Source organism: Clinocottus analis, unplaced genomic scaffold (genome assembly GCF_023055335.1).
Source record: "Clinocottus analis isolate CAN_PGR_092001 unplaced genomic scaffold, fCliAna1.0.p SCAF_18, whole genome shotgun sequence".
Lineage (NCBI taxonomy): Eukaryota > Metazoa > Chordata > Actinopteri > Perciformes > Cottidae > Clinocottus > Clinocottus analis.
This window is the reverse complement of record NW_027175909.1, coordinates 11,761,883-11,786,596: the sequence shown is the minus strand read 5'-3', so window position 1 is coordinate 11,786,596 and position 24,714 is coordinate 11,761,883. Positions and strand designations below refer to the sequence as shown.

The following is a 24,714-nucleotide window of genomic DNA, read 5'->3' as shown; positions in this document are numbered from 1 at the left end:
TCTCTCAGCTCGAATTGAATCAAGCGTGAGCTTTAATTGGCACTTAATTACGTGAATAGTCTTTTGGTAGTAGTGTAATGATGATGTAAATACAAAAATGTTTTTTTTTAATGCCAATAAATAGACTACTGTATGTGTCACCAGTGTTGACTCGAGACTGTCCAACCAAACATATCAAGTAACATGGTTGACGCAGTGGTCCTATTACACATGCAAGTTGATGGCGTGGACAAGTCTAACTTTCCATTATGTTGTCTAAAAACAATAGGGCTGTTTGTCTATTTATATGAAGCTGGCTTCACAATCCAATTAAAAATGAATGACAAGTTATCGCATTGCCTTGATTACGTTATTTTTGCTAGATGATCTCGTCATAATCAGGTTTGTAGTGTAATACTAAAACGTCTGATCCCGGTTCACTTAATTCCACTAAAGTACTCGTACTAGAATGACTGCAGTATGCCTGTACTATTTCGCATATAATCTCTTTCTATGAACTGCACTATTGAATGTTGTTCTTTAAATGTATCTATCACTTTGTGTTTAGCATTTTTATTCTGATCACATGCATTAGTTTTGCACCGTGAGCTGTTCAGGTGTATTATTAGCTTATATGACTGTCTTCCGCCAACTGTCGCTTTTAGACTGACAGCGGCACGAACAAAGAACAAAATAAATAGCAATTTGGGCAAACTTTGCTCTGGGGGCGGTATTCCAGACAAGCCAATATTAGAATACTCGCTTAGCAACCGCTGCCGTAAACAGACGGCGGGTGTCGTAAAGAGCAAAGAGGCTGGTGTTGAAAAGACTCGAAACAGAACCCATTGTGGTGTTGAGAGGAGAGAGTCGTTGCCCGAGAGGACAAGAAAAGAAGGCAATTCCGTGGCCACAAAGGGACTTGCGATAAGGGGACGGACGTGCACCCACAACGCAGATATCGGGGTCTTTTTTTGTGAGGAGGACTGCGTCGTCCGGTCGGAAAGATCCAGTGTACGAAGAGTTAAGACTCGACATCTCAACTGTTTATTCCAGCAGCTAGCAGGCTAGCTGGCTCGATACCCAGGAGCTAGACACGGGGAGCCCGTCTGAGAGTTTGCCTGATAAAGCGCTCTTCGTCGGGCTTTGAAGAAGCTGTTTTGCGCCTCTCTCACATCGTCGGTGGGGATTTTTTTTAAATATGCGTCGCCGCGGGCAGCCGCAACTTTAAAGACTGGTATCAACTGAGCGTTGCACTACTACTACGGACCCGGAGAGAGGGGAAAAGTCACACAGGTTTGTTTCACTGTTTCTTCTCCAAACCGCGGTCACGTTGGACTAAGCCCCCTTTTTAATAGAGTAAATTGGTCCAAATGTGAATTTGTTCAACCTGAACTCGAGTAATTGACTAATAAAGCGTAAACTCTCATTTATTGTGTTAGTTTTTTCAGCATGTAGCCTTCAAACGTGAGCGCGTGCTCGACACTCGGAGCGTCACTGTTGCTAACGTTACCCCAGGACTGATGAGATGATAACACAAGAGAGGACAGAAACAAACTATGTTATCAGAGACCCGACATGATGGTGATGTGATTTGGTGACAAAAGTAACTATCTTTGGCATCTCGGCGTCACGTTACCTGCCACGCAATTAGTCGCCTAATCTTTTTTTTTTTTGCAGCTTTTTTTTCTTTTAAGCGCATCAGCGTGTCCACCACTGGTACCTAAACGCAACTTAATGCCGACTACACAACAACATAATGTACAAGACTACAGTGTAATGTTTCTTTATACTTCTAAACATATACTCATTTGATCGTGTGTGTGGAGAACATGTATCAACAATAAGGGATGCAATAAGAGGATATGATATTGGCTTGCTTGAAGCACCATTAACATAGCGTGTGTGTGTGTGCATATATATATATATATATATATATATATATATATATATATATATATATATATATATATATATATATATATATATATATATATAAAATGAAAGTATTTCGTCAACAAAGCCTGTCTCTGCATTTCTAACGATTTACTGAGCACTGCAATGACTGGATACTCCAGTGAATGTACCTCCACATGTCTCCCATTGGCCACCCTGATTATTTATTTATTTATATATATATATATATATATATATATATATATATATATATATATATATATATATATATATATATATATATACACACACACACACACACAGTCTGCAAGAGCAAACAGCAGGTTGAGACGTTTGCTTGTCAGGTAGAAAGGCTAAGGCGTTGACACATAATGGAGTTAATTGCAGTCCTGGCTCAATTGACATGACCGTGAGATTTCTGCGGTTGCACGCTCTTTGCAAACTTCTGCCCTGATTTCTCCCAAGAAAAATACATGATTACAAACAGTGCTACTGTTCGGTTCAGACAAAGTCTGTGATAAGTCCTTTTAGATTTTCTCTTTACTGTCCAATGAATAGAGCGGGCTGCTTAGAACAATTTTTTTGTGTGTCATAACGGGCAGCAAATTGTGAACCCTTTCTGCAAGGTTGGTCAAGAGAAGTATGAAAATAGAGTAATTTGAAACACTTCAGATTTCTGCTGGTGGTTGATTTGAATGTTTCTCAGCGCTCTGCAGGGAGTGGTATATTCTAGTTTTTGACCTTCAAACTCACCAAATCCTACAGCTACATTAAGACTGACCTCAAATGAAATAATAAATATATGTCAGGTCATCAATTTTACCCCCTCCTCTCTCCAAACATATTTCCCATTTGTTTAAAACTAATGCTTGTTTTGACAGCTTGTCTTAATCAATCCAAGTGTCTCTTCAATTAGACGACACGTTTGTTTTTGCAATGGAATTAACATGATATTTAAATGTGTGCCAACTTTTCAAACTCCTCCAGAATGATGCTATCTTGTGAAACTGTGCAGCTGTTTAAAGTAAACCAAAACAAACGTGTTCATCAGTTGGACGAATCCAGAGCAAGTCTCCCCATTTCAAGTGCGTCAGTCAGGCGCAAAGCAGATACCATTGATATTCCTAATAAAAACCTCTACTGTTTGGTTTTGGCCAGAGAAGAAACGACTAATGTTCATGTGGGGATTCTGCTAATTGACGCTTATGTTCCGAGAACTCAATTTTCCATCAGGTGGGCGAATGTGGCTGTCGTTTATCTATCCGTCACCGTCCATGTGTTTGCTGTACTGAGGCATTCCGGTGGTGGCTGGGTGTTTTTCTTTTCTTTTTTTTTTTTTTGTTGGATCAAACATTATTGACTCCCCCGGTCGATAACCTTGGCAACAGTAGTTCCTCTATCCAGCTCTAGCCGCACATTTCAATGGAAGTGCCGAGCTTTGAGTCGGGTTTGGTGAAAACACCGGCGTACTCGGTGTAGACGTGTTTGTGTGTTTGTTTTTGTCCATTCAGAGACGAGAACTGCTACTCTGTATTCTTGTGGTCTCTTTCCATTCATCTCCATCACAAGAGCAATAACTCAGTTCCTCTCACCTTGATGTCCATTAGCTATGCATTAGTGATATCTTTTGCTCTATTTCTCTTTCTTTTCTTTTTTTTTTTTTTTACCCCAACCCTATCCACTGAATGCCAGTCCTTTTTCAACACTTCGTCTTTTGCACATCCAGTGGAATTAATCAAGCGTGTGTGTGTGTGGCTTGACTTCATTATATCCTAATGAAGTTTAGCCTCAGGTGCAGTGAAGGAAATGGGTTAGCCTGAGAGTAGCCTTGCCCTCGTACGCCTTTATCTGAAACCAGCTTTACACAATGAGCTGTGGAAAAGATTATTCATGGCGGAAATTTTCCTTTTCAATCCCTTCTTTCTTCTCTGGGTTATTCCTGACAAAATCTAAGTTTGAATAAAAGTTAAAATATTAGGATATTATGACTTTATCTTCTGTCGCGACCTTTGTCATTCTGTTTTAAGCCAACATGGGGCCTATTGCTTCATCTTGTGCCTTCTCTGTCTCAGTAATGAGCCATTTTGCGGCTCTTAACATCTGCCAAACTTGGAACATTTTGAATGCGAGACTCATCTCCCATGCATGAGGAGTCAGGCATCCTTTGATTTGCCCTCTTTTCTTTGCCACTCTTACGAAGCGCTCACCGCAGTACTTTGTAGACTGAGTACGCTGAAAAAACTTTCTTACCCCAGTTTTGGCAGTGGCTGTTTGTGATGAGAGGTAATTTTGGTGCTTACTCTAAACAAGGTTTTCCTCCTGGTGTGTTGCATCGCTCCTCACAGAGTGCAGAAGAAGCAGAGGCACTGTGGTGGGGGAGCGGAGGAGGGGTAATTTAAAACGCAAGTTCTTCTGCGGGCACAATGAGGTTTGTCCAGAAGCAAACACTGGTTTACATTTCACTGCACTTCTATTCCGGTGGGTAACATCTGTGTTGGACTACAAAGCATCTGGCTTCAATTTAGAGCTTTAAGTGAACTTTGACCTTGTCAAATACCTGTATAGGCAACCATAAGCTCTGCCTTCCTCTCTGCCTATCCTGTTGGATAGCTATCAGCCTTGGAATGGCATGCAGCAATAGACAGTGAGGTAGTTAAATAGTGATGGCTCCGCAGGTGTAAAATGAATAAAAAATAAAAGCCATCTCGTCGGGTAATCGCCAGGGAAAAATATTCTCGTCCTAAATGTCCATTCATCTCTTCAATAAAGCTGACGGTTTTGGTCTTATTCACTCTATTACTGTGTAGACGCAGCAAGCTATAAAAAGCATAATCTAGTAGCATCTTAATTCTTATACGTGCCTGCCTCATGTGAAACAAAAGTACAGGATCAAAGTTAAGCCATCGGTGGCACCTTCGTGCAATTCGTTGTCAATATTTTAAGCATTTCCACAGCGTGGCTGTCTCTCATTAACAACCGAAATGCAGTGTTCAGCTTATCCTTTACACTTCAGCAATTAGTACGATCATTGACATAATCCAGGTAACGTTCCAAAGGTAATTGTGGCCTAAAGCTTTCTCTGAAGAGGAAGCCATGTCTCCTCCCCCGTGTCAGCTGACCAGCTCGTGCATCTCATTACTCCGCCGTGTCCAGGTCTTGTTCGGGGGCCTGTTCCTGCCCGCCCTGGCTCTCGGCTGCTTTCGCTATCTAGGATGAAGAGAGTGATCATCTTCTAGGCCTGGCTGAGGTTATGTTTTGTCCTCTTTGAGGCGTATGCTGATCCTAGTTAAATCTCCTATCTGCACTCAAGATCTTGCAGCCCCGTCTGTGCTGCGACTGCCTCCGTTGGATGCTAAATGGCACTTGAATCGAGATCTTATAGCAACGGGATATTCGGTTTTCCCCTCTAGCAATCAGCTTCCCCTCGCTCCCTGTTGTAAGAGGCACGAGGCACACATCCTTTTGGCTCCTATTGAAGTTGTTGTTTTTTGGGGGTTCTTCATACAGACTTTTGTTTCTTTATTTACCATCTCCCAATCCATCTTCCTTTCCCAATCTAATATGAATATCTTGCAGAATTTGAATTAATTTTTCACATTAATAAATTAGTGTGTTGGCAGCCTTCCTAGCTCTTTCTGAATAGATGGGGCTGAGAGGTTATTGTTCATTTATCACACTGGAGGCATTTTGTTGGAGTCGGCTTGATGTGGATGTTGAGTTTCTTCATTTAGTTTGCCCAATGAAATGCTGTTTCAGACTAAATAAATAACAATTTATCTTTTAGTACATCTCTCGCTTCTAAGATTAATCAGATCCATGTGGGCATGGAAGTATTATATAGATTCAAAAAGTGTTCTCATCGATTAACTTCCAAACTCTAAAATGACCATCATTGTGCTCTTCCTTATAATGATTAATAAATAAATGCCGACCCATTTCTTGGTAAATTGTGACCATAACAATTTACTGCAGTTAAAAAAATATTTCAGAGCTTCGAGTTAAAAGATGTAAAGTAACTCATTATCCCTGCCTTACTTTTGGTACAGCGAAGAAAAGCATATGCTCATCTTTGAGTCACATTGCTTGACTTTTAGACGTGTGGTGAGAAAAGGAAAAAAAAAATCTATGAATCATATTTTTCTTTTCTTAAAAATGTATGTAGTGCAGCTTTCTGTAGTTCCCTTTTTTTAGGATATTTTTACATGAGTGATGTTGGCCTATCTGCTCGGTGTATTTTCAGACAGAGGTGTGAAGTAAGAACTCTTGTATTCAGCTTCTTATCTGACACTCGGCAGCCGCACATCGCTCTCGGCCGCCTCGAGCCCTCGTGTCTTTCCGGATCTCAGCCGCTTCGATCTGAAAGCGAACCGCAAGAGGAACCCATCGACACGCACACTAATCGCACTAGTGTGCGCGCGCTTGTTCGCCATGCCCTCTCAAGTCAGCTGTCCTAATAGGCATGTCCTAATGAGCTCTAATTGAGGATTGCTAATTTGCATGGCCCGAGTCATTGTCTTCCTTAAAGCGACTTATAAGACTTACAAGACTCATTGCTAAAAAGCTGATTGCGGGGTCTAACATGGCGGCATTGTGGGCTGGCTTGAGAGGCTTCTTGGAGCATCCTTCTTGTGCTGTGAATCCAGATTGTTGTGTCTTTTTCTCCCATGCTTAGTGCTCAGCGTTCCCTCTTCTGCTGACATCGATATGCCTAATAGAAGTATTCATAGATTTTTTTTTTTCACCCCACTCAACCACAGACGTTATTTTAGTGACACCAGCCATTTTCAAAGAACCAACTTCAAAGCCTGATTTAAAACGAAGCAGGGCAACTCTGATCAAAGGTTAAACTACGCGCAGCGTGAGTCTTTACAATGCAAAGTGAGATTTCTCCATTTGAGGAAAAAAAATTAAAGATTTCTGAGCTCAGTGTAACTATTGCGGTATGCAGGCAGAGTGTTGTTTTGCTGTGCATCGAAAGGAAAAGTGATGGATACGTCTGTCGCTGAAGAGGAAGGTCCTCCGAGGAGTCATCCTGGCAGTGCAGCACATTTTATTTATACGAGGGGAGGATGTTGTACATTCCCTCTTAATTTGATCATTGACACTTTATTTTTTTTTTTTACCTTTCCCATACTTTCTATTGATCATCTTTTTATATTGTGGGAGTATACAAGAAATCATTTCCCAAAGAGAAAGAGCTCAAACAGACACAGGCAGTTAGCTACAGGCATATTTCACATGCCGGCGAAAGTGTTTTGTTGTTAGTTTTATCAGGGTTATCACATCTGAGGACTTTGGTGTTCAAGTTGCAGGTTCAGCAGAAAAAAAGATTTGATAAACCGTTTTCATCCGGTGTCTGTGTTTTTCCGTTTTTGTGAAATGTAGCGTTTTCATTTTCCCGGCTGTAATGAGTTCCCCTCTCTCCCTCTCTTTGCTTGATTTCAGGCCTGCTGGCTCGAGGTTGCACACAAACACCAAGAAGTAGGAACATGACTCACTGGCCCCTACCGGAGACCGGCACGGGGCAGCTGTGCCAACCTCGCCCCTGCCTGCCGCTTTAGAAGCTACCCCGGTACACCATGACGGAGAGGCATTGAGGTTTGCTCCCTGACGATCATCTCAATACCTCTCCTCCTCTCCAATCCCTCAACAACCCCCGCCTCGTCCCCATCATGCTGCGCTTCCTGCCTCTCAAACTTGGCCGCCTGTACCGCTGTCTGAAGCTCTTATTCGTCGTGGGGTTGTTTGTCATCTTATTGATGAACACCCACAACCTGTTCGCCTCCTTCCAGAAGAATGAGCTCACCGACAGACGCTTCATCAACCTCAACAAGTGTCCCGCCTGCTTTGGCACCAGCTGGTGCCGCAAGTTCATGAACGGCCAGGTGTCCTTTGAAACCTGGGGTCGCCTACGATTCCTAGACGTGTTCAACGTCAAGAACGTTTACTTTGCTCAGTACGGCGAGCCAAGGGAGGGCACCCGTCGCGTGGTGCTCAAAAGGCTCGGCTCCAACCAGGAACTGGCGGAGATAGACCAGAAAATCTGCAAGAGGGCCACGGGCAGACCACGCTGTGACCTCATCCAGGCAATGTACAAGACTGAGTTTGCGCGGATCAACGGCGACGTTCGCCTGCTCACTCCAGAGGTGGTGGAGGGCTGGTCGGACCTGGTGCACTGCCCCTCTCAGAGGCTGCTGGACCGCGTGGTCCGCAGGTATGCTGAGACCAAAGACTCGGGCAGTTTCCTGCTAAAGAACCTTAAAGACACGGAGCGAATGCAGCTGCTCATGACCTTGGCATTCAACCCGGAGCCACTCGTACTACAGGTCGGTTTTGAATCTTTGTTTCACTCTTGTGTTTTCAGGACAGAAGCCGTTTAATGCAACATGTGTGAGACGCGTGTGCCATTTGATGCTTTTTCAGGGTTTTTCCTATGTTTGACTATTACTGTCTTTATTATGATGCGATATTTTCTTCAAAGAGGTATCCGTCTGCTGATCTGTGGCCCCAGGTGTTTTCAGAGTTGTTGATAAGGCACGGCTCCTGGATTACCTTCGCTACACAGAGGATAAGGGCATCAGTAAGCAAGACAGGGTGTTGGCCCACAAAGCCCCCAGTAAATTACAGGGTGGGAATCCTCCTCTCCCATAGATCTGAGACAAGCCATTATAACCCTCCCTAAACTCTAGGTTACATCGAGACTACGCGTCCGCTATCTGGAGCACGCATATTCCTCTTCTTAGAATAGAGAAGGGTTTAAGAGCTGTGGCCTCCCAAAAGATGAGAGATTTTTTGCTGGCGGCAATACTGCATATTTAACACTATGTAGGGCAGTTTTGAATTATTCAAGAATGCATCCTTTAAATGGTCAAAGTTGTTTTTAATTTTAATATACGTCCACTGGACTCTCTTCATTTGTGGGAGACGGCACGTGGAGGAATCTTTTACGGGCCTGCTGACTGGTATTAATACCAATTAATCTTCCAAAATAAAGGCTTTTAACCATGATTTAGTTGAAATTTTCCACCCACAAAAAACAAGACATTGTTGCCTTGTGGTGTTTAGTTTTGATGAGACTGTGACAGATTGCACATTTCCTTTTTCACACAGCTGGACTAATAATAATAAAAATAATGCGCTGCAAGATTAGAAATCTTTAAGTTGACAGTAAATTATACAAAAACGGTGCCTGATACAAACATAATTGTCTTGCTTTGACACAGTAAAATTATGACATCTCTATACTGTCCTGCATGTCTGAGCGGCCATACCGTATATCATATATGTCCACATTCTTTTTGCTCACTGATTTACCATCGGCCAATCAATTTCAATTTGGCATTGGCCGTGTCTGAACAACAATGGTCAAGGCCCGTGTAGACGTTCAATAACTTATGCAGGCCAAGCACCTCTGGGCATTTCCGAGGACAAAAGGCGCGTTCGGCCTTTTATTCCGGTTGATCTATAAAATCTGATTAGCGTTTGGGGTCACTTGCCCTTGCCCCTTTGTACTCTTTATTTTCTCATTTTCCCCTTTCCTTTCTCCGTGTCATTCTCTGCTATATTTTCCCCGTCCATCTGTGGCACAAACTGCGGCCAGATAATTCCATCAGTGTTTATAACGGTATTATGTACCAGTTAAGAGGCTCGATGAATCACCCCCGCCTCCCCCATCCTCATCTCGCACTTAGCAGCAGACACCAACACATGATGCGCGCGCATCCAGCTCCCCGCACCGTGTTGCCTTGGCATGTTTACAGGGACTCATGAATTGTTGATCCCGTGATGAACTTGTGACCTGTAGGTATATCAGAGAGGAAGAAGCGCATGTTCCGTGTTCGCAGTAGACTAGGGGTAACCAGCTGTGGGCGCGGATTATGTGGATGGGTAATACAGTAAACACAGAAATGTGGCAGACATCTCAGAGAATCACAGCGCCTGACTGTTCGTCAGCGTCACTGAACTCAAAAGGTGAGGAGAAGAATTTGCCCAGAGACCTCTACACACAAGGTTGGGCAGCAGTAGACCATAAAGAATGAATGGCGTCTATAGAGATTGAAGAGACGTGCGCTACTACACTTCCATGTTCTCCTTTTCGCCCATGAGGTGAGCGCTACTGTGTGGGGGACTGGTTCCAACAAAAGGTAGAGGAATGTTGGTTTTAGCACCGGTAATTTAATGAAACCTGATCTCAGTTTCCCTCCTTTCGTTTCATTTTGCTTCGCTTTAGTCAAACACATATTCAGTAAGCTGCAGCGGTCAGTATCACTTTGATGTATAATACGTGTTCTATATTTAGTGTAAATGGTTTCCTACTGTCATGAGTTATGTTGTGGCTTTGGATTTATTTTTCCAACTCTTTCTCCTCTGGCTTAATACAGTTGGATAATGTCAATAACGCTTCTGCTGTCTGCTCAGTGAGCTGCACTCTCTTCCGTTTCCAGTCTTGAAGCCACAGGCAGTAAATCGGCCCTGTTTCACTATTAGAAGCCAGACCTTCTTTGTCAGTGGGAAACAATCTGCTGTGTTGTTTAGGGTCTGTCAAACAATGCGTTTTCTGTGTGATGCGCAGTACGCAAGCTTGCACTCACACACACCACCCCCACTCCCGTGTTGCCTGAAAGACAATTTCGCTTTGGGAGGAGGGGGGACGGGGACAAAATAACATCAACCAAACAAGAACATTCTTGTCCAATGAGTGGCACCTTGTGCATCTTTATCTTTTGCCCGGAGAGGTTTTTTTTGGTCGCAGAAATAAATCTATTTGTATTAAGGGGTTGTCTCTTTGCCAGCCGGAGAAATTACATGACACTGTTTAATTTTCACCCCTCATTGGACAGTAACTTGGTTTGCATGAACACTAAGCAATTAATTCTTCTCGATTTCCCCGACTAGAACCTTATTTGCCATCCTTGGCTTCTCCCCTTTCGGCTATGTGATTCACTGATTCGTCAGGTGATGGTTGTGTTTGATGAAGTACATCTTGCCCTGCCTTAAATTAGTTTGATTCAGCCTAGCCCTCCTTTCCAAATCATTAAGCTTGGTGAGTTAGCCAGGAGCATGTGACTGCGCTCCCACTCTTTTTTGGTCCTCAGCCCTGTCTTGCTCAGTGAAGCTGAGAATAGGATGTGACAGGCCTGTGGGGTTAACTCAGTCATCTCCTCCAGACTCAAATCTGTGCTCTCCCAGACGGCCCGCTTCCTCTTTTTGTAACCCTCTCTCCCCGCCTCCCACAAATCCACCACCTCGTTCAACACAGGCCCTCACCTGACACAAAGACATGCTCGTCAAAAGGCACAAACCTCTCGCGCAAAACCGTCTTTTTTTTCTTTTCTCCCCCCCTCAGAACACAGGCGTCTTGACACTGACACTGAATCGGAGGAGATGCGAAAGAGAGAGATTAAATGGTTGACCTTATCGCCACTTTCTGCAAACATCTTTGACAGCTGCATTATAACGCAAATGTGAAGTAAACATTCACAGCGCTTTGAGCAACACACTAGCAGCTTGTTTGGATTTTCTAAAAGGGGGGGAGGGGGTGATGCCTCTTTGGTATGCTATGATTTAATGAGGCTCCGCATAATCTATTACGATGCTCATCCACTTTGGGAAATGAAGCCAAAGTAAATGTTATAAATTCAGGGCGTTTCTTGGCACAATGTGAGGCAAAAGGTGTAAGCTCGACTGACCTGCTGAATCTTGATTCTTATTTATTTATTTAGAAGATAAACAAATTCAGATCATAAGCAGGTGAACAAAACAGCCTTGCAATAAAACAGCTCAGCAAGGAACCTTTTCATGTAGATTAGTTTTGTTCCGTCGGAGACCATGCATGTCGTGTTGTATTAAAATGCGGAACACAAATTTGGTCTATATTGGAGAAATATAAGAAAACTGTGAAATGAGATGTTTGCAAGGAAACTAGATGGATCACAACATGTCTAGAATAATGTATAAAAAATCTCCCTATTGCCCACCTGCACGAAATTTCAGCCTTTCTTTCGTCTATGCAGGAAAAACTGCAGTTGTATGGTCTGGCTTTCTGGGTCATGCCTCTTTTTACAAAGGGGATCAAAGCCTGTTTTGTTTTTAGTTTGATTTATTTCTTTTCATTTAATCACAGACACTGCATGCTATCCCGGCTTAAGTGAGAGGCTTCTGTCTCTAAGGCCGGCTCAGTGGCTGAGGTCCACCGGTAAATAGTATTTAAGTTGCTAGTCTGTGATTAGAACCTTTTTGTTTTTGGGTCTGGGGGATTGTGACGCTCTTAGAACATAAGAGAAGGAGGTTGTGTACGCCGCTTAACCCTGCTTCAAGTGCTCCCAAGCCCCCTTTCATTATTCGTATAGGCCTTTGTGTACAGACTGAATCCTGTTAGGATAAGACAGGGAGTTATCTGGGCCCGACTCCCCTCTCTTGGCTGCCCTTGCTGGATGGAGGCCCTGGTGGAAAGGGGAGAAGGAGGAGAGGAGTAGGGGGGGTGTTGTACAAACCAGAGCCTTGTGGTGTTTTCCTCCATTTGAATGAGCCAGACTGCTTGTGTTACCATAATCCTTTCTCTCTTTCTCCAACTCTCCAAACACGCATACACACACGCGCATATATATATATATATATATATATATATATATATATATATATATATATATATATATATATATATATATATATATATATGCACACAGGCATGACAGCTGTGTTTGGTTAGTTAAATACCTGTGGCTGAACCCCCCCCCCCCCCCTCCGAACACACCTCCCCTTCCCTCACCCCACCTACCTCCTCCTTTTTTAGACTTTACCCCCAGCCCCCTATCCCAAACTTCCTATAGTGTTACATCATGAACACCAATCTACCTCTTGCCCAGATCCTGAAGACGCAGTTCTGCAACGCTGAAGAGTCAAACCACATTCACAATTCTCCCCGGGCCCCTTAAGATGGCCAATATGGATCGGGAACAAGTGGTTCTTTACTGTGTGCGGTGTCCCCTGGAGAGCCGTGAGCTTAATGTAAAGCGAGATTATGCTTTTTAGCACACCAGCTTGTCTGCAGTAATAAAACCTTCCGCTGCATTAAAGCGTCAGGCACCTAGCTCCTGTCAGAGAAAATATGAGGATGTCTCGGTTGTACTGAAGTATCTTTAACTCTCGAGCCTTTTCACCCTTGCAATTCGGGGAATAACTTTATTAGCGTAGCTATTTTGGAGCAAGCTGGAGGCTGTCACTTCCTATTATCTAAATTTAAGTCTTTCCTAGCATTTAGGGACTTAATTGCACTTTGTAGGGGGACTTCTCTGAGTTTGCCCTGTTATGCAGAATGCAGGGTCAGTGACGGCAGGCTGCCTGCTCACGACGACCCCCTCCACCCTGCTGCCCCCGAGATAATTGGCGCCTGATCTGAAATACACAACCCTTGATGTAGGCCTCAAACCCACAAGCCTCAGGTCTGAGGCCAAGCTTCACTTGGGTTCCTCTCCAGCCGCGTGGGCGGCAATACCACCTAGACTGAGTCAACACTACTGCCTATGACTTAATACATTCCTCGTTTTCCAGTGGTGGGGGATTTATGAGGTGGCTCTGTGCGCAGTGGCTCGGGTTCAGGTCAGCAAGGGGTTTTCAGCGAGCGGCAGAGTGTATACGAGCGACCCCCGAGCAGCACTGCCATGTGCTCTCATTTCTCTTCCTGCTCTCATTCTCTCACTTACTCTCTCTCTCTACAAAGAGAATGCTTGCAGAAGTCAAAGACTGAGCGAACCCATTTTTATCACTGAACAGCAGAGCTTACTGAATCATGTGCATGTTCCTTCACGCTGCACAGGCCGATTGTACACGGTCTTATTTGGTCCATCTACCTGACCTCTTCGTTTGGATTTCTCATCTGAGCTCGATGTTCATGCGCACACATACACACACCCAGCAGTCCTTTCTTGTTTCAGTCCTCTTCCCTTAACGATTTTCCTGTTTCCCAAGACGGCTGCCAGCTCTACAGACTGTGACTTTGCACTCTTTGAACTGCATGTCTGGTAAAGAAAGGGGCAGGGCCTGTTCTAAATTCAGATACAGTCTCTATCTCTACTCTACTTTCTCCTCCACAGACATACACACACATTTTCCCCTCTCTGACGATACATTTCCTGGCTACTATATCTGGGAACGGACAGCATCGCTACCCCGTATTGCAGGTGTTGGAACAAAGAGAGAGAGAGGGAGAGACAGGAAGAAGCAGGGTGAGGTGGAGAAGCAGCAGGAGACGAGAGCAGAGGCAAAGAAAGAGATAGCGCCATGTGGGCCAGGATGAGGAGTTAGCGCCGGCTCCCCTGTGGGGCATGAGCTCTCGCTGCGAACTAACCAACTGGATTTTAAACTTAAATGGCCAGCGAAATGCCAGACGGGGTTCACCACACATCCTCCAGACACACGAGGTTAACAGGAGAGCTGCACAGAAAAGCAACGTTTCAAGTCCAGCTTGGCAGCCTTTGCCTTGCATAGCAGATGTGACCCCTTCTTAATGCTGAGCCCCTCTTGATAAACGGGCTGTATAATGTAAATTTTGCAGCATCAGGGTTGAAAGTGTGCGGCGTGATGTTGTTTTTTTTTTTTTTTTGGCTGTTGTGTCTCACTTAATGCGTCCGTACGCAATGCTTCCTCAGCTTTAGCGTTTGATCCCCAGTCTCTCCCAACTTGTCCAAACTTGTTTACAATGAAGCAGTGCAATTTTGGAGACAGAAAATGTTGAGAATTTACACCACACCCTGCTCAGGGCTTTAACAAGCTGCACACATGAAACACCTCCGTGGCAAACTACTCATTTCCTTTTTGCTGTGAGTAGTTGTGGTGGCAAGATGAAGGCAACTGGTTTCCTTTAAATCTTGCATTTCTAAACACCACTCTACGTCCATCGTGTGTGTATGTGTGTATGTGACGGACCAGTGTTCTTTGCAGACCGGCCAAGGCAATATCTTGGGAGCCGTTTGTGTTTACTCGGGCCCTGAATAGAGGTTGTTATCAGCCCTGGTCACGTTGCATGTTCTCATTCACATGCACTTCGATACAGTTTCACATAGGCACACGCATACACGCACAAAGAGCCTCTTTCGAACTCTCTCGCTCACACACACACGCCCACGCCCTCCCCCGAGTGGCCCAGTAGAAGGGCATGCCTTTGTCAGCAGATGTCAGGACGCAGGTGTGTGTTCCTGTGCCTCTCGCTCCATTCGTTTCATCCTCTCCTCCAGAGGCTGCCCATTTGTCTGTGGCCCTGTTTCATTCCAGCCCACTCCAATCCCCCCCCAAGAGGATGCCAGTGAGTCTGTTGTAATACAGTGAGGGGGGTGAAAGCATAACCCCCCCCACCCCACACTCTTCCTCCCCGCCTCCTAGTCCATGCTACTGGAGTGCACCGGTACAACCTTTAAGATTAGATTAGCCAGACGAAGGCTCAGAAGTCACTGGGAGGTCGCCTGTAATGAGTCAATTCTGTTTTGGTCTGTTTTCCACCCCGGCTTTCATTGTCTCCAGGGTCAGGCTCATTATTTCTGTAACACAGAGAGATTCTAGTGTACGGAAAAATAAGAAAGAGCATTTGGCTCTAGGTTTTAGAGTTAAAGGTTTTACTAAGCAGGAGATAAAAGGTTTTTTATCCAACGACAGGAACAAGAAGTGATAAGACCTTTTTAAAGCAGTAAAAGCTGCTGAGATGTGACATTGGCAGTTCTGCAACCTCAGCATTTTTCAATAGCCCAATATCATCAGAGGCGACTGGCGAAATTCACTACCTGTGCAGTCCTCGCACATACAAGCGCACATGCACATACAGTACCTCCCAAAATTCTGCTCGGAGAGTGCAGTGGGTGTAGCATTAGGCTGGGCTTTCCAATTTATTTCGCCCCCCCTTCAACGCCTCATTGCAGACGTTAATGACTTCTGCAGAGTAACCGTTTAAAGAGCGCTAAGGGAGAATGATTGGTTGGACACGTAGAGTATTTATCAAGCTTTGCAATAGGAGTTTAAATCTGAAGCTCAGGTGCCCACTTCCATGTGCCTGCCTACACTGCTCAGTGCGTTCCATCTTTAGACTTATTGCATATGAAACTTTGGAAGCTCATATAAATGGGTATGAGTTGTCAGGGTTCCCGGTAATTGACGGAGCGCAATGAGCCCGTCATCGCAGTGAATGAGCGACATCTATGTTAAGACCCGCGGACGAGGGCTGGACAGACATGAAGGCGTTCTCATAACAGCCGTTGACAGTAGCTGAAAGTAGCCTTAGGGCATTCATCCTTTTCCTCCCTCCCATCAGCCCCCCCCGCCTCCCCCCATCTGCCGTCGCTCTACTTTTGCTCCCAGTCAGGCTGCAACCTGACAACAAAGAGAGAGATGTGTTTAGCAGGCAGGTCTTTGCTGGTTTATTCCTCCTGTCCACTGGAGCGGAGCAGTGAAAGACACTCTGTTTGTCTCTTCTGTTTGCTGTCTCCGTCGTATTCTCTCCTTTCTCCGCCTCTTTCTGTCTGTCTATCCCCACCACCTCCTCCTCTTCCCCACATTTATCCATCCGCCCTGCAGGGGTGAGAGGGAGGATGGTGTTTTACAAAGCAGGTTTAGCCGTAACATTGGACAGGCTAAGTTTTGTCAACAAGACCCAGAGCCGCTTAGATTTGCAGCAGTATAAAGCGATCTGAGGTTTGAATCTGGGTCAAAGGGATGCGGGACTAATAGGGATGTGCAACCAACTGATCCAGCTTCAACCTAATCTTTTTATATACCAACTTCAGAAATTAGAAAGCCATTTTAGATATTTAGCCTGTTAATTCTCTAATCCTAAAATCTCTCGTGTAGGAATGCCCAGTGGCTTGCAACATGCCAGTAGTCTGGGATTGTTCCCCTTCCAGCCATGTTTGAGAGTGCACTCGCTATTTTACTTTTTGTTTCTTCGTATCTGCAGGATTTTCTTCACCATGTCTTCCTCAGATTCCCCTTCCTGTCAGTTTTGCTATATCAGAAAATGAAGTATGCTACTAAGTGAAGAGTTTTTTTGAGGGGAAGTTGGGATGAGTCATTGCCAAGTCTAAGGATGATGGGCACAGACAGACGGACAGGCTGCTGGAAGCCAGTAGTGCTTCCTCGACAGACTTTTTGTCTGGCCCACAATTGATTGGGTCACCTCTGGGAAACGGGCACCGACCAAGACTGCATTGTTTGCAACTTATCATTGTCCTCCCCTCTTGGTGGTGGATCTTTCTTAAGACTGATGGGAACAGGAGATACGCCTATGCTATAGATTTACACCACGCACTGTAAAGGTCTTTCTCTCTCTGTGTAAAAAGGCTGCGAGTCATAGTTGCATCAAGAGCTTACACTTTCACCCTTTCAAGTTTTATTTAAAGTTGTTTATCTGGTCAAGGACCCCCTCACAAGGCATCCTCGGCCTTCAATGCGTTCAGCTTGTTGCAACTTGTTCGGTAGCGCGGAATGGATCCGTAGCTTTGGCCTTCGATGCGCTTGGCAAATTACAGCGTAGCCGAGGGATGTGATAAAGGAGGTGAAGAACAGCGCAGTTTGAGGAACCTCAAACCTAGCCAATGCTGCACAAGTGAACCTTCAATTTGCTACATATCTGCATCGCTCAATGAGCCACAGTTTCTGTGTCACCCCCTCTGTGCCACATGTTCTATGTGGTACAGGTCCAGCTGTTGTCTATGAGATACAGCAGCTGCATGGCCGGTGGAGGAGGGGGGGAGATTAAATGTATGTTTTTAAATAATTTGTATTTCATTAAAATTTAAAGGGAGTTAGGGCAGCCATGCATATATAACCCCTCCTTCCTCTGGACATAGATCGTAAGCTTGTGAAGTATTGAATTACCACCCGTGTAAAGTGAGACGCAGCGGTCGTAGTCGTTCACACCTCACCTATAGTGACACGGTGCGTTGCCTGCCATATCTCCCATGCAATCGGGTTTCAGAGAGGGAGGGTTACTGAGGCTCCTGTGAAATGTGAGCACTCGTGATTCTGTCTGTGTTGCTGCTGCCTGCCAGAAACGGCAGCCTAGGAGAGATTTGTTACATAGGAATTGTGGGCTATCATTAAGCTAACATATGGCTGGGGGTTTATTGTAAAAGATAGAGGCCTATGGCAGAGGGGGTTTATTGTAAAAGATGGGAGCTTCTCACAGTGAAATCAGTGTCGCTGCAAAAAAGGGGGATTTTATCTCTTCCCCGTTTTCCCCATCTAGCAATAAAATGGACCAGGAGAGAAGAAAGTGATGTATGGAAAGTGTGAGACACCTGAGCTCATAAAGAGAGATGGAAGTGGTAAACATACAGAATCGAGTCCCTCAGCAGCCGGGCACGCTTCTCGAATGCAGCTGCTTCACACCCAACTCATTTAAGTTGCTGGTATATGTGTGCGTTTGCCCGTGCAGACGTTGCCGCTTGACTTTGAGTGATTGCAGATGATGGTGCGTGTATACCTGTTTTTTGTTTGACCTCGATAAAGGCAAGTAAATCTAAGCGGGATTAGGGTTATGTGCCGCAGCAGTGATACAACTTTGTGCTTGCGGTATTACCTTTATTATTATTAATCAGTTTTAACCTTGCAATACATTTCATTTCTTGTCGGCATGCCCAAACTGCATCATCGCGGTTAGCCAACATCATGCAGCAGTTAAAATCGCCCCGCTGCTGCATCACAACACACGAGGCTTTCCTGCTAACTGCTGCTACCACAAATCACCTCCTATCACTTCTCTGGAAGCACTGCGGCGTACATTAGCTCATAGCTGTAGGGCTCTAACACAAACTGGCTCTTTTCTTTTATTAAATTTAATCCATTATACCCAGTGCGAGCTCCGTTTCACGTGATCCTTTGGCAGATTTTCAACTATTGTGCTTAGAATTGTGGATCAAAAATGACTTAGGTGCAGCACATGGCAACTTTGTATTCTGATGTCTGGTATTTTTTTTTCTTTTGTCTCTCTTTATTCAGAGACTGGTTTCTGTGCAAGTCAAACAAATATTTTTTGACAGCGGGAAGGTTCTCGCAAATTTATGTGTTAGCCTCTGCTTTTAAAAAGCCAATGGGGTATTTCTGTTTTTCTTTCAGCTAACCTTACATTACACAGCCTGATGTCTTTTATCTATTTAAAAAAAAACAAAATCATTTGTTTTCCCCCCCCCCCACCCTTCCAGAGCTTTCCGTCGGATGAAGGGTGGCCGTTCGCCAAGTACCTGGGAGCGTGTGGGCGCATGGTAGCTGTCAACTACGTGGGCGAGGAGCTGTGGAGCTTCTACAACGCGCCCTGGGAGAAGAGGGTAGACTTGGCCCGCCAGCTCATGGACATTGCCGAGCAGCTCACCAACAACGACTTTGAGTTTGCCCTCTACCTGCTCGATGTCAGCTTTGATAACTTTGCAGTTGGCCCACGCGACGGGAAGGTCATCGTCGTTGATGCCGAGAACGTTCTTGTGGCAGACAAAAGGCTGATCAAGCAGAGTAAGTGTCATTACCCGAACACATGGGCTCTCTGTACGTGAGTGTGTATGTCCCACTACGGCAAATTCCACCTGTTGCTATGACTATCCCATACCTTTAACCATTACTACCCCTGGAGCTATATAATAAGATGAATGCACCTAATTTAACAGTATTCATCGTTACACTTAAGACTACGTCGCCCTTAAATTGTGGTGCAGTAATTGATGTTTGTTTACTTGTAAAGATCGGTGCTTCTCTGAAACTCGAAGTGATAATTAGCTATTAATTGTATTTGTGACATGTCTAGTCATGCAGCAGCGGTTCCCATTCAACCGTTTGTCACAGAGCTCCTCAAAAGCCAACGTGTGATTCAAACACTGCTCACAGCCTGAAGAAAGTGCTGCACTCTGTGTCAACACAACCAAATGGAGTTCACGAGGCAGTGACAAAGGTTGGAGGAAAAGGTCTCCAGGGACAGTTGGCTGTGGGCAACTTTGCAATCGCTCGGAGCTTCCTCTCTTCTTACATTACACTTCTTTAGCACCCCTTGTTCCTCCGACACACTCGTCCCCATCAAAGCGAAGATAGTTCAAATAACAAGCCATCTCCGCTGCCCTAGTTTTTTGTTTTTTTTTGCCTCTCAGAATAAAACTCATAACAAGGACAGAGAGCGCTATACATCACACACTCAGTGTGGCTGTTTTCTACCCCTCAGTCCTCCTTCCTGGGGCTACTTCAAAGAGAGAGACGACCACCCAGTCAGGCTCTTAGATTTATCCCTTCCCGCAGAAATCCTATTAAAGTGATAAACTGTTGTGTCGCAAGGTGTTGAGATTCCACCATTATACTCTATGACAGATATGAACTATTGTGTGCGTGTCTGTGTGTGTGTAGTAATTTTCTTTTTTCTTTAGTTGGAGGGCATGTATTGTGATGAATCTATCCTGAGATTAAGTTCCGCTTTGCCAAATTGCAAGCTCTGACACCAGAAAACCGCATATAGATGTGTAACACATCGAGGTACTCCAACGTGCCCTGTAGTTTTTTTCCCCCTTGAGTTTGAAGTCGATATCCTGTCCAATTATTGTGCTGCGTGCGTGTATATTCACCTTTTTATTGCCAATAGCTGCAATTTCCCACCCTGTCCCAGTAGCCCTCTGCAAGCCCCGGAGCACAATCCAGGTTGAGACTCCCTTTGTCTGGCCGACACATTTAGAGCCTGACGACTCAAGCTGCTTACCCAGGCCATTCAGAGTGTAAGCCTCAAGAGTGTTTACTTGCTTCTCGCGTGTTTGTGTGTCTGATCTTTCTGTGTGTGTGTGTGCGAGCGCCAAGCGCTAAGCATGAAGAAGAGGGATGACGGCGGTAATGAGCATTACGAGGTTGGAGCCGTGTGTCGGACAGCAGCCGGAAATAGGCGCGGTAACCTGCCCCAAAGGCGCCACAAACCGAGAATCCGATCCCTCCAATTAGATTCTGAGATTGAAAGCAAGTGAAAGAGTGCGTTTCGCTTCTCATCGGTCCAAACGGGGGACAATTGATTCACGAGTCGAACACGCAGAAAGACGCACGCCGTCCCGCCCGCTCGTTAGGGGCGTCCATATTGATGCGGTGGATTTTTTCCGCGAGATAAAGCGCGTGCCGTGTTCAAGTTGTGTGTGTTTGCACAATCCGGTGGTGCGAAAGGAGCCATTCCCCATCATTGAGTTTATAGTGTTTGAGGATAGTTTCACCCCTAGTGGGTTTTTGGAAACTCATGCTGTATAATGTAACACCCACTTCACTCACTCTCGGTCTATTCTCTCTCCGACAGAATCGCTTCCTGACACACACACACACACACACACACACACACGTGCACACACACATACACGCATACATTATTTTGCCCTCACATTCAATAATGCACTTTAACACAGGCATGCATTGTTAAAACCGGCTCGAACTCTTGAATGCCACTAGTAAGGCCACGCTAACAAGCATTTCAGACCCGATGTCCCATCTCTGTGTCGCCCTGGGAAGGCGGAGGAGTGAGGTGAATGCAAGTCCGACCGGAGCTCCTTAACATGGTCGGTGCAGGAGATGGGAGAGGCTCGGCGGCCTGCCTCATCCGCCGCTCTCCCACTTATTTGAATTGGAAATGATGTCGTTTGCTTTGGAAATGTTTGAGCTTTGTTGCGCTGCGGCCCGCTGTAAGAGGAGAACAGAAGGGATCGGGGTGCAAATAACAAGGCCGTAGACTTCTTTTAGCCTTTAGCAGAGTCCATGATTGTGTTTGTTTTTTTTGCCATGCACCTCGTTGTCCTTGAGTATGAACTTTCTCCTCCCCGCTTGTTCTCTTTAGCCGTTCTTTCTGTGTGTGAGCGTGTCCGTCAGTACAAATACGGGACACTCTCTCGATGCCACCTGTCAATCAGCGCTGAGGTGTGATGCATGGCTCGCTCAGAAACATTAATTGCTTTCAGCGCACCTTGCTGCTTGTACATCTTTATATTTGTGTGCGTGCGAGTGTGTGTGCGTGTGGCGATCCATCTCCATCACCCTCACTGATTGAGGTTGATGTGCCCCTCATCTTCGCGGGGCCACTGGGGCCCCTTGCTAACAGGGCAGCGCTGGATGTTTGATTGAGTTGTTCTGATGAGCCGGAGGAGAAGTGCATTACAACGCTGATGCACTGATTACGTGTTTGCATCCTCTGGGTCCACTGCCTCCCCAACAACGTTATTGATCTGCTTTTTAATGCGCAAACCAATAGCTCTCTCATCATTCCAGGTTATTTCCTGGGCTCCCTCTGTTCCCAGCACAATTCTCCAAGGAGAAAAAAGCAATGTGAAATGAGCTGGAGAAAGGGTTTTATTTGCTCAATAAATCTGGAAAGTGTTTCATTTCTGTCAAATGAAACTTTAGATTGTAGTTGTTTGGCTGTGTGCTTTGAGAACGAATTTCGTGTTTGTGCCCGTGGGTTGTCAAATATCGTAACTCAGCCCTGTCGGGATTCTGGTGATTTCGTGACAAATAATTTCCACAATATATTTTCTTATAGAGTCAAAGTTTAATACAAACGGTTCAATCTAAGACGCCAGATATGTAAACTACAGGCTGGTTGGAACTTCTAAGCTCTATGTATATATATATATATGTATATATATATATATATATATATATATATATATATATATATATATATATAGATAGATAGATAGATAGATAGATAGATAGATATATAGATAAGTCCGTATTGCTTTGCTGAAAATCAAATTGCCTAAATATTTAATCACAGACAAACTTCATTACATATTCACCTGATGGAGGCTGTAAGAACAAAAGCTTATGATCCAATCAATGGCTTTTTATATATTTGAAATGAATGCTAGGCATCTAAGGACCACGTTAATATTATTGACTGTTTTATGACCACTGTGTTTTTATTGCAGTGCGTGTCATTTAACTGCTTCTCTGTCTCCCTGCAGACAAGCCGGAGAGCTTCGACGTGTGGTACGAGAGCCGCTTTGAGGAGTGCGACAGGGAGGCCTGCCTGTCTTTCTCCAAAGACTCGCTGTGCAACAGGGTCACAGTGGACCACAACTACTATGCCGTGTGCCAGAACCTGCTATCACGGTACGCTACATGGCGGGGCACCACTGGAGGCCTCCTCCATGACCCCCCTGCTCATATAGCCAAAGATGGACAACTCTTGACCCTGTTGGACGAGTGCACCAGACCCCAAAAGCGCTACGGCCGCTTCCAGGCGGCCAAGGAACTGCGTGAATACCTCACACAGCTAGCTGCCGCTTCCTCCTCCGTCACGGCCAGGTAATGAATGGAGTCGGCGTCAGCCGGACGCACTGAGAGACTGGATCCTGAACTCTTGAGACCCTGGTTCTTATACATGATGTCATTCGTTCCTCTTTGCCCACCGGAGCAGGAAGGTGTTTGAGGTCTTGCATCAGGAAGTGTAAGAATCAAAACTTGAAAGCAGATTTGTTACAGCTCTAGCTTTTAACCTGTCTTTGCTCATGTGAGAAAGAGGGGTGGGGCACCAAGAGATTCTGGTTAGGACCAGGATGAAGAGGGGATAGAGGGAACCTCTCCTCCTCCCCCCCCGGGTGGGCTGCCGTCCTTGGGGGTGAGGCTGAGAAAGGGCTCTGGTAAACGCCCCCCGCACTGGCCTCAGGCTACCGCAAACCAGAGCATCCAAGCAACAAGCAGCACAGCCCCTACCCCATCCCGCCTCCTCAATCCATCAGAACTGTTGTGTTTTGTAACATTAAACCTTAACACCCCGTTTCATTTTGCCCCCAGGAGTACTTTTTTTTTTTTGGTTTAATTTTATTCAGGGCTGAATTTAAGTACATTGGTGCGTTTACATTTTTGCTGTGCCATGGCTTTTTTTTTTCCCTCTCTGTAGCATGGCTGCAGGGGAGGCGGAGGTAGCATGAATCTCCTACTGTCAGGCGGCAGGGAAGGCCAAGCTACAGCAGGTAGAGAGGAAAGGCGAGGTGGAGGTGAGAGGGGTTGGTTTTCATGCAGGAGGCAAAGAAAACCCTTGACGGCTATACAAGTCTAATTTCCTGCTACTCCAATCAATCACTTGATTTCCAGGTTCCAGGATTGTGGCAATCATCTTTTTTTGTGTGTGTGTGTGTGTGTGTGTGTGTGTGTGTGTGTGTGTGTGTGTTTTTTTTCCAATTGGAGTGAGACAGCTGCACATAGGAAGAGGAAGGGAATAATTGGACAGTGGCGGTCCCTTGATGCAGATGTGCCTATACCAAAGAGGCTATATGTAATATTAAGTACCATGAGCAGTACAGAGTGACGGCACCTTTCCCTCCAGTTGTTCCCCAATAGAGCTGTCCAAAGGAGCCGTAATGTGCACACAATCCTATATGAGCAGGCCTGCATTCTGATTTATCTTTTTCAATAAGCCCCTAATCTAGAGGTATATGAGTCTAAGGTTGGACATAGGATGTCACACAATCCCCTCTGCTTTGTTAACCTCCCATATGATTGATAAATGATGTTCAGATTGACCTCGACATGCTTTTCTTACGACAGCGTCACTAAAAGGAAAGGGGGCAAAAAGAGGTGATTCTTTAAAGGACGTGAAAACACAATAAAACGGCGTGGTAGTGGCCTCCAGTGCCAAATTCTCTTTAAATGTCCTTAATTGATAAATGAATCCTTTTCTCAAACTTCTCCCACTGGTGCTGAGCGCAGTAAGCTCGATCAAGTAAATGTTAAAAAGGGGAATGAAGATATTCTAAATTACTTCCTTGCTCTAGTAACGGCTTTTGACCTGGACTTTAAAATTGTGCAGCCCAGAAAATTTCTGTTGAATATTTAATCACTTGG

The 24,714-nt window shown here is 45.0% G+C and overlaps 1 protein-coding gene across 1 annotated transcript; it reads left to right on the top strand.

The window, feature by feature from the left end:
- Window positions 1-826: 826 nt before the first annotated feature.
- Window positions 827-23,652, top strand: dipk2ab (divergent protein kinase domain 2Ab). Its single transcript, XM_068582290.1, has 4 exons — window positions 827-1,272; window positions 7,339-8,219; window positions 19,077-19,380; window positions 22,833-23,652. Exons 2-4 carry the CDS (start codon window positions 7,566-7,568, stop codon window positions 23,177-23,179), a joined length of 1,305 nt encoding a protein of 434 aa, XP_068438391.1. The 5' UTR covers window positions 827-1,272; window positions 7,339-7,565; the 3' UTR covers window positions 23,180-23,652.
- Window positions 23,653-24,714: the final 1,062 nt, after the last annotated feature.

What these genes read in the sequence shown, in the direction of transcription:
- dipk2ab (XM_068582290.1), top strand. Translation starts at nt 7,566, where the DNA reads ATGCTGCGCTTCCTGCCTCTCAAACTTGGCCGCCTGTACCGCTGTCTG. An exon ending in CGGAGCCACTCGTACTACAG is followed by an intron (nt 8,220 to 19,076) that starts GTCGGTTTTGAA and finishes CCACCCTTCCAG; the next exon opens with AGCTTTCCGTCGGATGAAGG. An exon ending in CAAAAGGCTGATCAAGCAGA is followed by an intron (nt 19,381 to 22,832) that starts GTAAGTGTCATT and finishes GTCTCCCTGCAG; the next exon opens with ACAAGCCGGAGAGCTTCGAC.